The sequence below is a fragment of the Scyliorhinus canicula genome, chromosome 9, assembly GCF_902713615.1.
Source record: "Scyliorhinus canicula chromosome 9, sScyCan1.1, whole genome shotgun sequence".
In the NCBI taxonomy this organism is placed as follows: domain Eukaryota; kingdom Metazoa; phylum Chordata; class Chondrichthyes; order Carcharhiniformes; family Scyliorhinidae; genus Scyliorhinus; species Scyliorhinus canicula.
Window position 1 is genome coordinate 148,792,295 of NC_052154.1, and position 14,015 is coordinate 148,806,309.

At 46.6% G+C, this 14,015-nt stretch overlaps 1 protein-coding gene across 1 annotated transcript in view; it reads left to right on the forward strand.

Annotated features, from left to right (window-relative positions):
• kiaa1549la (KIAA1549-like a) overlaps positions 1 to 14,015 on the forward strand; it is a 335,236-nt gene that overhangs the window by 114,965 nt on the left and 206,256 nt on the right. Inside the window, exons 3-5 of the mRNA XM_038807890.1 lie at positions 208 to 816; positions 5,084 to 5,199; positions 11,246 to 11,465. Of these exons, the coding sequence (XP_038663818.1) occupies positions 208 to 816; positions 5,084 to 5,199; positions 11,246 to 11,465 (945 nt within the window). The remainder of the gene's footprint in view (positions 1 to 207; positions 817 to 5,083; positions 5,200 to 11,245; positions 11,466 to 14,015) is intronic.

A 14,015-nucleotide genomic window follows, 5' to 3' on the forward strand; every position in this document is an offset into this window, starting at 1 on the left:
AGATGTAATTTAAAGTGCAAGAGCCTCATTATCAATATCACCCACCAAATCACCGAGTGTATTGACAGTCAATGTGTCTAATAATGTTCACACTGATATGACAGTGGTAACTCCTGTCAATACAACTCTGTCAATGTCTAATCAACTACACAAGTATGTAATTTTTTTTTTACCCTGTACAAGTCTTAACAAATTCTGTCATTACAGCTTCACCACTGGTCACCTCAGATGACACCAAGGCAGACCCATCACTTCCAGCCACAGCGAGTGCTGCTGATAGGTCTACGACTGACTCTGAGTTAACTGTTAGCATGGCAACAACAATCCCTCTTCAACCAGCTCCAACGCCAACCAGTTTTGACAAGACAGCTACCACCGTCAGCAAGCCGTCAGTGGCAAATGCTGCCTCTCGCCCGGCTCTGATGACCGGGCACCCGGGCACAGCTAGCGGCATGACTTTAATGCCTTTCTCTCAAACGCCAGCAGTTTCTAGGATGGGAGGCCATGCACCCAACACAACCGAGGTCCCAAGCCCAATCCGGACAACGCCCGCACCACGCTCTGTGCCACCGCTGGCAACGAGCACGGGTGACTGGACGAACCAACATGCGGAGACTGGAAAAACGTCGATGGTGCCTTCGCTGACACTAATAGCAGCCTTAACTTCAATCACCACAGCAGGTCTGGCGCCCAGGGACCCACAGGCATCAGTAGATGTTACAACCGCTGCCAAGGGAACACATGGAATACCTGTCAGCTCTCCAACGCTGCCTAGTCTGACCTGCAAATTGTCAGACCAACTCTGGGTCAGGACAGGTACTGACACACTTTTAAATCTGCGGTTATATTAAAGTAAATTCTCTTTTATTTTGCAAACACCATATCCTTCTAATTCAATTTTAGGGGCAGCACGGTGATGCAGTGGTCAGCACTTCTGCCTCACGACGCCGAGGACCTGTGTTTGATCCCAGCCCCGGGTCACTGTCCATGTGGAATTGGCACATTCTCCCGTGTTTGTGTGGGTCTCAACCCCACAACCCAAAATGTGCAGGGTAGGTGAATTGGCTATGTAAATTGCCCCTTAATTGGCAATTAAAAAAAAGAATTGGGTACTTTTAATTTATTTGAAAAATCTCAGTTTTGAAAGGATTTATGCCATTTTAAAAAATCTCTGGACGTGCTGACTCATTGACAAACCAAATTCTGGGCAGTTGTTAGGAACTAATGCCTGCTGCTGCTGCTTTGTGGAGGAATGTGGCTTGTAAAATTTCAATTATTAAGGGCAGAGATTGTTATCCCTTCCTGCTGGGAAAGATCACACTTTTCCCTGTTGACATTCTACCAGACAATTCCAACTCACTCCAACTTATTCCAACTTAAAAAAAAACTGTTCTGTCTATGAGCCAAAATTGTCCAGAAAATTTAATGCACATTTGCAGAGGATAACTTGTCTCCCCATTATATCACCCTGCCAGGAATTTGTTGGCAGGATGAAGCAATAGTGTTCCGCAGTGGAACATGCCACACTTGGCAGAAGACTTCCAAATTGTTGAAATTTTAATTTAATATAGTGTCGAATGGGGCAGCACAATGGTACAGTGCTGCTCACTGTTCATGGGACCCGGGTTCAATTATGGCCTTGGGTAACTGTCACATTCTCCCCGTGCCTACGTGGGTTTCTTCTGGGTCCTCCGTTTCCTCCTACTGTCCAAAGATGTGCAGGTTACTTGGATTGGCCATGCTAGACAATTGTCCCTTAGTGCCCAAAGATGCTAAAGGGACAGGGCACGGGAGTGGGCCTAGGTAGGTTACTCTTTCAGAGGGTCGGTGCACACTCAATGGGCCGAATGGCCTCCTCCTGCTTTGGAGGGATTCTATTCTATGCAATAACAGGCTAGGGCTGTTTTTTTCTGGAAAGTGAAGGCTGAGAGGTTATCTGATAGAGATCTTCAAAAATACAGAAGTGTTTGATCAAGTGAACACAGAGAAGATGATTCCACTTGCGAAAATTCAACTAGCTCCTCTGATCTGGGTGTTTTTCTGACATTTTAATGGTCATCACCTTAATTTTGTATTCCCTTGTGTATAGAAGATTAAGTGCAGGCAATCTGATGCAATTTGTAAATGGACTGCTCCCTGCCAATTGTAAGCAGAAAAGTTAAAAAGAACTTTACTTCTTCCTAATCGCGAGCGGAAAAAATACTTAACACGGAGACACTGACTCATTTTACAAGTCTCATTTTTGCTTTCAAATTCCACCATTGTCTCACCCCTCCCTACTCTGTAATGTTTTCCAGACCTGCAGCTCTCTGGTATATTTGTGTTTCTTCAATTTTGAGCTCTTGCACATTCCCAGTGTCATTCCACCATTTGTGGCTGTGACTTCAGTGACTTTATCCCAAAACTTTGCAGTTTCCTCCCCTGTAAACCACCCACTATAAACCACCCACCTCTCCTCCTTTCAGACGCTCCTCGAGATTTGCCAAACTTTAGCTCACCTGTGGTAATGTCTCCTTTTGTGACTTCATGTCAAATTTGATTTGTTAAATCACTTCTGGAAAGTGTTGGGAGATTTTACTATTTTAAATGTGTTTTATAAATGCGAGTTGTTGTTATTGCATTTAACGATGACAGTTCACAATTCATTGTATTCACGATGCATTGATATTCAGACAGTCTAATTGATGCACGTAGATATGCAGCTGGGTGATAGCAAAGATTCTGCTCAAATGACTGATAATTATTAAGTTTTAATAAATTTAATTTGGAGAATGAATTTTAATTTCTTAAACTAAGCACATATATGATTGGCAAAGTATAGTTATCAATTCAAAATCCTTTGGGGGTGTGAAAACTGGCAAATTTATTAAATATGACAGTCCCAAACTGACCAGTGCATCTGGTGCATATATGAAGAATAGCACATACAGAACCTCAAACAGACTTAATTGTTGTTGCCTTTTCCAATTGAAAGGTGCAAAATCAGTGACTAAACCAAAAGGTAGAACTTGCATTTTGACAGTATTTTTCACAACCTCAGTACATTCCAAAGTGCTTTACAATGCAAAACGTAACACTGTTGTGATGTAGAAAACATTGTGAATTGGCGGCCCAATAGCGATGTCCGACGGCTGGGCCACCCTCCCCCTGTCACTTCCACAATGCAATTCTACCCCTCAACACGATTTTCTGAGTCACCCGCCCCTCCCACAGTACGAGGGTGACTGCCTTAAAACCCACCTGTGCAATATACCTGCTGGCTCAGGCAGAGGGAACAGCACCTGTAAATCCCTCAAAAAGAGAAAACCACATCAGCTGGGATTAATCCCCCTCAGATCTTTGATCTGAAAACATTTCATTCATATCTGTGTGAAATTGATTTTACTAGGCTGTCATTGACAGCTTCCACAAACACCAGGCTGTCTGGATTGTTTAGTTCATCTCCCTTAGCTGGAATGGATTTCAAGTAGTCAGCTGGGAAACTAATCGCAATGTTTGTGAACATCTAGCTATGACTGACAGTTCTTGAACCACATCAAAGTCTGTTAAGTGCTAAATGCAGAGAAAAAGAGGAAGTGAGAGCAGTTAACTGGCTTTGATGGGGCCCAAGAGCTGTCAATCATAGCTAGATGTTTATAAATATTGCGATTAGTTTCACAATGACTACTTGAAATCCACTTGAGCGTAAAGGGAGATGTATTGACCCATTTGCATCCTCCTGCTGGCACGGGGTGTGAATCTCGAACCTCAATGCCGCTGCCAATGGGGGAGTATTGGAACGGGCACCAATCCTGTTTTTTGCCTGATGCTGGATTCTCCGCCGCATTGAGAATCCGACCATCAGTGGTGGGCAGTGGAGAATCCAGCCCAGTGTTTTTCAGTGATATTGGTTGAGATTTAAATTTTGGCCAGGTATTTGGGGGAGCTTACCTGCTGTTCTTCAAAGTAGTGCCATGGGATCATTTCACTGCCATCAGAGAGCAGTCAGGGCAGTGGTTAATGTCTTATCTAAAAGACGACGAGCGGGATTCTCAGGTCTGCCAGCCGTATTTTCCGGTGGGGCGCACCCCTGCCGGCAGCGGGGTTCTCCATTCCCTCTGTGGCCACCCCATGCCGTCGGGAAACCCACAGGCATGCGTGTGCCGCCGGGCGGACTGGAGGATCCCGCTGACGGAGAATTCCATGGACACCTCTGATAGTGCAGCACTGTTGCTACTGCACTGGTGTGTCAGCATTGGTTTTTGTACTGAAATGTCTAGAGTGGGACCCTCTGACTCAGAGACAACTACTACTCACTGAACCAAATGGCTGACACATGATCGCAACTATAATCTCAATGATTTAATTCTGCCAAATGGTATGTTGTGATTTTTCTCCCCCTTTTTCTCTGGCTTCCCTGCAGTTGTCTATTATCTCCTCCACAAGATGGAGTGTAAATGACCCTTACTCCCAGGCCTCTGCTTGACTCTGTGACTTCTGGTATGGATCTTCCCAAGAACAACCGGGTGAATTCTCACTTTGTTTCCATTTCCCATTCCCTTGAAGTCGCAGATACCTGCGCCGGGATTCTCCCCCAACCGTACCGGCGCCAAAGAGTGGCGTGAACCACTCCGGCATCGGGCCGCCCGGAAGTTATGGAATCCTCTGCACTTCCGGTGCTGGAGTGGTTGGCACCGTGTCAACCAGCGCCGAAGGGCCTCCGCCAGCCGGTGCGAGTTGGCACATGGGCGGGAGCACCAGCATGTTCTGGCGCATGCGCAGAACCGCTGGCATGATCCCTGCACATGTGCAGGGGGTTTCTTCTCCGCGCCGGCCATGGCGGAGCTTTACAGAGGCCGGCGCGGATTGGTGGGCCCTGATCGCGGGCCAGGCCACCATGCCCTCAGAGCCAGATCCCGCCTGTATGGACCTTGTGTATATCACGCCGGCGGGACCGGCCGAAAACGGGCGGCCACTCGGCCCATCAGGGCCCGGAGAATCGTCTCAGAGAAGTGAGGAGTTCAGACCATGTTTTGAAGCTGTCTTTTCCTTAAGCTGTCTTCTGTTTGGATTTAAGCTTATCCAGAATTTCTTCATTCTGCAGTTGTGACATTGTCCTCAAGAAAAATTCGAGCAGACCCGATGCTTAAGCAGAACGTGACAAGAGGTCTTACGCAGGCATTGAAGCGGGCTTTCTTCACTAATGGTGTTCACGCTCAGGTCAGTGTCCTGCTTCAATGTTCCAAAGCTTCAATTCCAATTGGAAAATACCTAATGTTAGACATTAGTTGAGCAGAGTTTCTTGAGAAAGGTTACCGTGCACAGCATTTTGAACAAATGGGAAGAGGTTAAAGATTAAGAACAACCTTAGGCTGGGTGGCATTTTCCTTTGATTTCCAACAAAATGCAGGAGCCTGTGAGACTGCAAGTCCTCAATTCCTTCCCTGAAGCCTTGTCTTGCGATATCTTTGAGTTTTCTCTTATGAGGGCAGAATGCTTGTGCGTACAAGTGGTGCAGGATATGCTGATCCAATGCAAATAAGGTGCAAAGGGCCTAATTTATGAGTTGGATTTTCTGTGAGTGTGGCACTTACCTTGTGTGTTTCTATTTTTTCATGTTTAGCTGATATAGAATATCTTCATAACCATAATGCAGCCTATCTGGCAACACAGCATGAGTAAAATCTTGGGACTTGTGAGTTTTCACCTGGAGAACTGTGTACAATTTTGGTCCCCTTATTTGAGGAGGGATATTAATTGCACTCGAGGCAGTTCAGAGAAGGTCAACTAGATGGATTCTAGAGATGAGGGGTTTGTCTTATGAAGAGAGATTGAGCAGTTTAGGCCGATACTCTCTCCAGTTTAGAAGATGATGTGGAGATGCCGGCATTGGACTGGGGTGAGCACAGTAAGAGGTCTTACAATACCAAGCGATTCACCTGAGGAAGGAGCAGTGCTCTGAAAGCTAGTGTTTGAAACAAACATGTTGGACTTTAAGCTGGTGTTGTAAGACTTCTTACAGTTTAGAAGAGTGAGAGGAGATCTAATTGAGGTAAATAAGATGATAAAAGGTATTGACAAAGTTGACGTAGAGTGGATGCTTCCTGTTGTGGGGCAATCTGCAATGATAGGTCATAGTTTTAGGATAAAGAGTCGCAGCTTTAAAATAGAGATTAGGAGAAATTGCTTTCCTCAAAGAAGAGTGGTGAATCTGTGGAATTGACTACCCCCAGGGTAAGATGGATGCTGGGACATTGAGTAAATTTAAGGAGGAAACGGACAGATTTTTAATTAGTAATGGATTGAAGGGTTAATGAGAACGGGCATTAAAGTGGAGTTGAGGCCGAGATGAGATCGCCATGCTCGTATTGAATGGTGGAGCAGGCTCGATGGGCTTAATTCCCTACTCTTGCTTCTCGTATTTATGTTCTTATGTGTATCTAGATCAGAAAGTTAGAGTTAATTAATTAGAATTATATTCTGAAGCAAATTAAAATCTGGCAGTTAAAGGCATCATTTTCTGTTTATATTAGAATTGGTTCATTTGTATTAATGGGTAATTTGAATGTTTTTCAAGCGAGAAAATTACTGAATTGATAATAGCAAACTGTATAATATTTTGAAATGTGTTTCTCATGCTTCAGGTATCAGACATGCAAATGATTGTCAGCTATTTAATGTTTGTTACTTCAAAGCTCATTTGCCCTCAGGATCTGTGGGAGAAACCAACCTCCAAAAGTCACAGCAAGGTTAAACTTGCAGTTTTAAATTTGGGGCCTTGGCAGTGTTTATGTCACTAGATGAGTAAACCAGAGATTTGGGGCGGCATTCTCCGACCCCCTGCCGGGTCGGAGAATCCCCGGGGGCGGGGCGAATCCCGCCCCGACGCCCGCTGCCGTATTCTCCGGCGCCGGTTTTTGGGTGGGATTCACGCCACGCTGGTCGGGGGCCGTTGGTAGTGGCTCCCTGGCAATTCTTCAGGCCCCAATGGACCAAGCGGCCACCCGTTTTTGGCCAGTCACTCCAGTGTGGATTGGACGTGGCCCCACACGGCGGGGCCTGGCAAGTAAGTTGGCTGGTGCGGTCCTCGGTGAGGGGGTGGGACCTCACGGTGGCCTGGTCCACGATCAGGGCCCACCAATCTGCAGGCGGGCCTGTGCTGTGGGGGCACTTCTTCCTTCCACGTCAGCCCCTGTAGGGCTCCGCCATGGCTGGTGCGGAGAAGACACCCTCCTGTGCATGCGCCAGAATACACTGGCGATTCCGCGCATGCAATGGCCCGACGCCGGCGTCAAAAATGGCGCAAACCATGCCGGCCCTTTGGCGCATGCGCGGACCCGCATAATCCCTTCGGCGCCGGCTGCCGCAGCGCCAGCCCCTCCACCGCCGGCAGAGAATTCCGCTACTTCCGGTCGGCCCGATGCCGGAGTGGTTTGTGCCGTTTTTGATGCCGGCGTCAGGCCATCGCGCCCATTTCGGAGAATCCCACCTTTGGACTCCAAAGACTTGGACTAATAATCATGAGATGGGTCCAAATCTGACCACAGCAGCTGAGAATTGAAATTCAATTAGTTAAATAAATCTGGAATTAAAAAGCTGGTCTAAGGGTGACCATGAAATGACAGGATTGTTGTCAAATTCCATCTGGCTCATTAATGTCCCTCAGGGTAAGAAATCTGCTGTCCTTATCAGGTCTTCCCTATATGCGATGTCAGACTCACAGCCCTCTGAAATGGTGTAACAAGCCAGCTGAATTCAAGTAGGTAGGTTACTGCCACCTTCTCAAGGGAAATTTGGGATAAGTAATAAATGTTGGCCATTTCAGCAACCTCACGCGATTGAATTGAGTTTTAAAAAATCTTCAAAGGTAGATGTCAAGCGACAATCCTGCTAGATCGCTGTGTAAAAATCCTCAAACTCCCTCCCAAATGTCACTGAGAGATTATCTCCACCAGATAGAGTGCAATGGTTCAAGAAGGCGACTCACCACCACCTACTTAACAGGCAGCTACTGTGCTCTGTCAGGGAGCAGTGTTAACCCACCGTGCTCTGTGAGACAGCGGCGTTAAACCACCGTGCTCTGTGAGACAGCGGCGTTAACCCACCGTGCTCGCCCATATTATATCATGAAATGGCTGAAGGCACAGGATACGGCAAAGGCTATGGGTCCTGATAATATTCCGGCTATAGCACTGAAGACTTGCCCTCCAGAGCTTGCCGTGCCCGTGGTCAAGCTGTTCCAGTAGAGCTACAACACTGGCATCTACCTGTCAATGCAGAAAATTACCCATGTATGTCATGTCGGTAAAACGCAGGACAAATCCAACACAGCAAGTTACCACCCCATCAGTCTATGCTCAATCATCATATGGAAGACATCATTGACAGTGCTATCAAGAGGTACTTACTCTGCAATTGGTGCTCACTGACACTCAGTTTGGGTTAAATCAGGGACACTCTGCTCTTGAATTCATTATAATCTTGGTTCAAGCAGGGGGAAAAGAGCTGAATTCCAGAGGTGAGGTGAGAATGACTGTCCTTGACATCAAAGCTTAATTTGACTGAGTATGGTATCAAGGAACCCTAGCAAAACTGGAATCAGGGGGAAATTTTTCCACTGGTCGGAATCATACCTAGCACACCGGAAGATGGTTGTGGTTGTTGAAGGTCAATCATCTCAGCTCTCGGGCGATAGTACAGGAATTTCTCAGGGTAATGTTCTCAGCCCAACCATCTTCAACTGTTTCATCAATGGCCTTCCAACCTTAAGGTCAAAAGTGGCGATGTTCATTGATGATTGATAACATTCAGCACCATTTGCGACACCTCAGATACAGAAACAGTCCATGTCCAAATGCAAGAAAATCTGGACAATATCCAGGTTGGCTGACAAGTGGTTTAGTGACAGTGGGAGCACTCACCCCATTGTCACTAAGTGTATGTTGGTTCTTCAACTGGAACTATCCCTTCTTGCTACATTTTTCTGCCCTTTCATCAGCACTGCCTTTATGCAGCACCTTTAACATTAAAATATCCCAAGGTGCATCACAGGAGTGTGATCAAGCAAAAGTTGACGTTGAGCGACATAATGAGATAATAGGACAAGTCATCAAAAGCCTTGCCAAAGAGGTCAGCTTTAAGGAGCGTCTGCAAGGAGAGACAAGAAAAGCTTAGAGCCTAGACCATATAATAGAGGTTAACAAGTGTAGGTCTGATGAGTGAACGGGACTTGGTGTGAACTAGGATACAAGGAGTGACATTTTCTATGAGCACAAATTTAAGGAGGATGCACATTGGGAGGCTGGTGAGGAGAGACTCGGAATATTCAAGTCTAGAGTCAACCAAGGCACGAAAGAAGATTTCACAAGCAAGTATAGTCTGCATAATTTTATCTTCTTTCTTATCCAATTACTTTTGCAACATTATCATAGTAGAACCAATGTTCTATTTCAATAATGATTAATTTTTCAAGTGATGATGCTGAATCTGTGCATTGTTGTTATTACCTTGGTAACGAGTGCCACAATCACAGAATCTTTACAGCTCAGAAGAAGGCCGCTCGGCCCATTGCGTCTGCAATGTCTCTCTCAAAGAGCTCTCTGCATAGTTCCACTCCCCTTAACCTCGCACGTTCTTTCTTTTCAGATAGCAATCCGATTCCATTTCGAATACTTCAGTTGAATCTGTCCCCACCACCCTCTCAGGAAGCTTGTTCCTGACTCCAAATACGCTCTGGTTGGAAACAATGATTTACCATTTATTCTGTCAAATTCTTTGCCAGTTGGATACCTCTATAAGATCACTGATGTTTAGAGTGAAAAGAGTCCCAGTTTTTCAAATCTTTCTTCTTAATGTTCCCATGGTTATCTTTCAAATTAGTGCAGAAAATACTCGAACTGGTACAAAATCATCTCTTCCTGCGCAGGCCTTGGAGTTGAGATTGCCGAGATCGACCAGAATGTTACCAGGGTTTCAACCTGGCAAGAGACCCTCTCTCCTTGAGAGAGCCTTGAGAGCTTCCAATCAATGGAGGGGTATTCATCGGGATGGGTGGAACATCGGATACCTCCTTATGCAGATTACCTACTTTTATATATTACAGACCCAATTCCCTCCATCAATGCATAATGGAGACACTTTCGACTGCTTCTCTGGCTATAAGTTAAACCTAGGTAAGAGTGAATGTTTTCCAGTCAACGCCCCTAGAAGACAAGCATATTTAGGGACGTTACCCTTTTGCCTCGCCAGGAAAAGCTTTTGTTACGAGGGGGTCAGGGTGGCCCACAATTAGGTCTCACTCCACAAATTGAATTATTCCAGCCTGATCAATAACGTTAGAATGGACCTACAGAAATGGATCAACCCTCAAACCTGGTGGTGGCCTCCTGTCTTGGAATCTGAAAACAGTTCCGACAACATTTTAAACTCCTGTCCTCGCTTTCCCTGGCCCCAATCTGTAACAACCACCTTTTCTTACCTTCAGGGCTGGACTCAACCTTTCACTTTTTGAACTGATGGGACCCGAGCACTTTGGTACCTGTTCATGGAGGGGAGGTTTGCCAGTTTTAGAGAATTAACAGACAAAGTTCAGCTACCCAACTCTCAAAGAAAGTTAGCAGTGTTGAAAATGTTATGTTATGTTGATAATTTACATATTTTGGCTTGCATTCGTTTAATTATAGAAAACAAAATGGTGATCTGGTCAACATGTTTAAAATCTGATGCAGTAGAAGTTTTCTCTCAAAGGGATCAAAAACGAAGAACATAATTTTGAAATTAGAGCTAGCTATTAAGATGTCAGGAAGGAAATCCTCCACACAAAGAATCATAGCTGTCTCCTCCAACGGATTGTGGTAACTGGGGGTCAGTTGGGGCTTTCAAGACTTAGACTGAAAGGCTTTTCTTGTGTAAGGATGTTGAATTGTATGGAATTAAGACAAGTAAATGGAATTGCCATAGATCAAATGGATCAACCGTGATCTAATTGAATGACAAAGCAGGCTTGAAGGGCCGAATGACCAACTCCTGTTCTGTTCCCATGAGCTGCTGTCCCTTTCAAAAGCAGGTTTAGCCAGTCTGTGTGAAATTATTTTAAAAGCCTACATAAATATTCATGTAAAATTGAACAAGGTAATTTTTTAAATAATGCATTCGTTCGGAGCTTTCATGACCTTGGGACCTCCCAGAATGCTTTGCAACCAATAAAGTTTTTGAAATGTAGTCACTGTTGTAATGTAACAAACATTCAAATATTATTTAATTTCAGATTGAAAGTCTGGAAAGAAGAAATAAGGTGTTTATTGGGTTCTACGCTGTTAGTGGGCATGAGGTCTACATTCCATCTGCTGTGACTGAAGCAATTACAACGTACGGCCTTGAGAGCTTCAGCCGAGACATTCAGCGACATGTACCTGATCTCCAGTCCATCCTGATTTCTGCCTCTCCATGGGCCCCACCCCCAGCTCGATGGTTCCAGTTAAAGACAGGTGAGTGTTAAGGAAGATGTCCAAAAAGTAACCAAGTGTTTGTTTGCCATTGAATGGGTGGGGAAAATCCATCAAAGCTGCTGCCCCAGACCACTCATGATGTTTGGATCATTATGATCAGACATAAGGAAGGCCCTCGCTGCCAAAAATCTTTCCTTTTTTTTTTAGAAAACATTTTATTGAAGCATTTATGATTTTAACATTTAAACATTCTAAACAACACAGAGTGGTCCGACACACGCAACAACATCACAATAACATACCCAACTTCCCCCCGCCCTACCTCCTGACTGCCCGTATATTAGATTCCCTATCCTTATTCTGCAATGCCATGCCTCCCCTCCCGCTTCTGCCGACGGTCAGTTTTCCTTAAAGAAGTCGATGAACGGCTGCCACCTTCGAGCGAACTACTGAATTGAACCTCTTAAGGCGAACTTAATCTTCTCCAACCTGAGAAATACTGCCATGTGCCTGACCTACACCCCTGATTTTGGAGGCTCCGAGTCCCTCCATCCCAGCAAAATCCATCTCCGGGCCACGAGGGAGGCAAAGGCCAAAACGTCAGCCTCTCTCCCCTCCTGGGCCCCCGGATCCTCCGACACCCCAAATATTGCCATCTCTGGACTCGGAGTAACCTTCCCTTCCAGGACCTCTGACATGACATCCGCAAATCCCTGCCAGAATCCCCTCAGCTTCGGACACGCCCAAAACATGTGTACATGATTCGTAGGGCTTCTCCCACACCACCCACACCTGACGGTAACAATCTTTCCTGCCCCTGCAGCTATGCAATCTCCTGATGTGAGACAAAAACACCAGAGAGAGATTCAAAAGGTCAATGAGGAAAATTCCTCTCTGATTCATTGAGGCAATCAAAAACAGGCCGGCAGATCACATTCCAGACCAGCAGAGCTTAGCAAGCCAATAACACTTTGTCATTTCCCTGGTCAACAGTTCCAGAAAGCTATGGCGCCTCCTTGTAAACGGCTCTTGTTTCAGTCAGTCATTGCAGTGTCAGATTAACTTTCCATTGCAGGATTAAGTCAAGGAGGGAACTCATTTGACAGATGCATTTGGCAATAGTTGATATTGGCTGTTAACGGCTTCTGCAGAAGTCGAACATTTAAAAATGAAGGAAGTCAGTCTATAAAGCAAAGTTCTAAGCTTCCCGGAGGCATTTGGAGCCTTCAATGGGAAATCTCATTGACACTCCAGTGGGTCCTTAGCCGATTGGAGGAGTCTCAAAGGCTAATGGCACAAATGATGCCGCCAGCAATATGTGGCACCAAGGGTGCCGACAGTAGTGGAAAGCCTGCAGCATGACGTCCGCAGCATGAGTTGTGGTGTCCAAGGCATTGCTCAGTCAGTGACGGCCATGGCTGAGGGACTTGACAGCATGTCCTGGTCGCTGGGGACGGGTCCCTGATGTAGGTACACTTTGCCAATGTGTTGCGGAGCATGTCCCAGTATCAGGTGTGCATTGCCGAGATGCTCCAGAGCATGTCCCAGTCGCTGGGGGCTGTGTCCCAGTCACAGCTGAACCTTGCCGGGGTGTCGCGGAACATGTTCCAGTCTCAGGTGAGCATTGCCGAGGCGCTCCAGAGTATGGCCTGGTCACAGAGGGGCATCGCTGAGGGCATCAGCATCAGGGCTGGCAGAGTCAGATGGCGTACTGGCCTCTGGAGCTCAATCCAGTTACCCGTCTGTCCCAAGGTGACTCACAGGGCCCAATGGACAGCAACTCAGAGGAGGTAGTGCTGGAGGCCAAGCCAGAGCCACCCTACAGGGAGACGAAAGTGGTCACCAGCTCTCCCGAGGCCCTTCTTCTGACATCGGACCGTCTTGGGGTCAGAGGGTGGAACAGGGTGTCAGCGCGAGGATGTGCCACTGGCAAGTTGGCTGGAGCCCTCTGGCCCCCCAGAGGAAGCCCTGGTCCAAGTCAACGTTTATGTAGTCAGCTGCCTGGGCAGACAGGGCATCCATGAGTTCACAAATGCATTTTTCAGCTGTTGTTTGGGATATGCCGAACAAGGCCCCGCTCAAGCCCTGCAAGAAACCTGAGGTGTAAAGGTTCAGGGCTGCAGTGACCTTGATGACCACTGGGAGCAGATATCCTCCTCCCCCACGTGGTGTCAGTCCACAAGGATATGATGCCCCACCATCCCCTAGTTGAGGCGGAGCCGCCTGTGGCACATGCTGTCCGACATCTCTTCAAATAACTAGCACAACTTGTACACGATGGGCCATCAGTGGTCTCCCCTCTGGGTACTTAACTGGCTTGATTTGCGGCCAAATCCTCATGGTGTGGATCGGGCGCCTGCACATGGGCCACCGCCTCGAGCCACTGTCGACACTGTTGCTGTCACCTTCTCCGACATCTGGCCACCTGGACTACCAGTGCCACAACAAGGCAGCTGCTGCAAGGTCTACGGCATCATCCAAACAGTGATATCTGTAAGGAATTGGAGAGCGTGTGATACCAACAATCAGTTAGGGCCTCCACCCCAGTACCCTCAAATCCCCGAAGCCTCTCCACCCTTACATTCCATC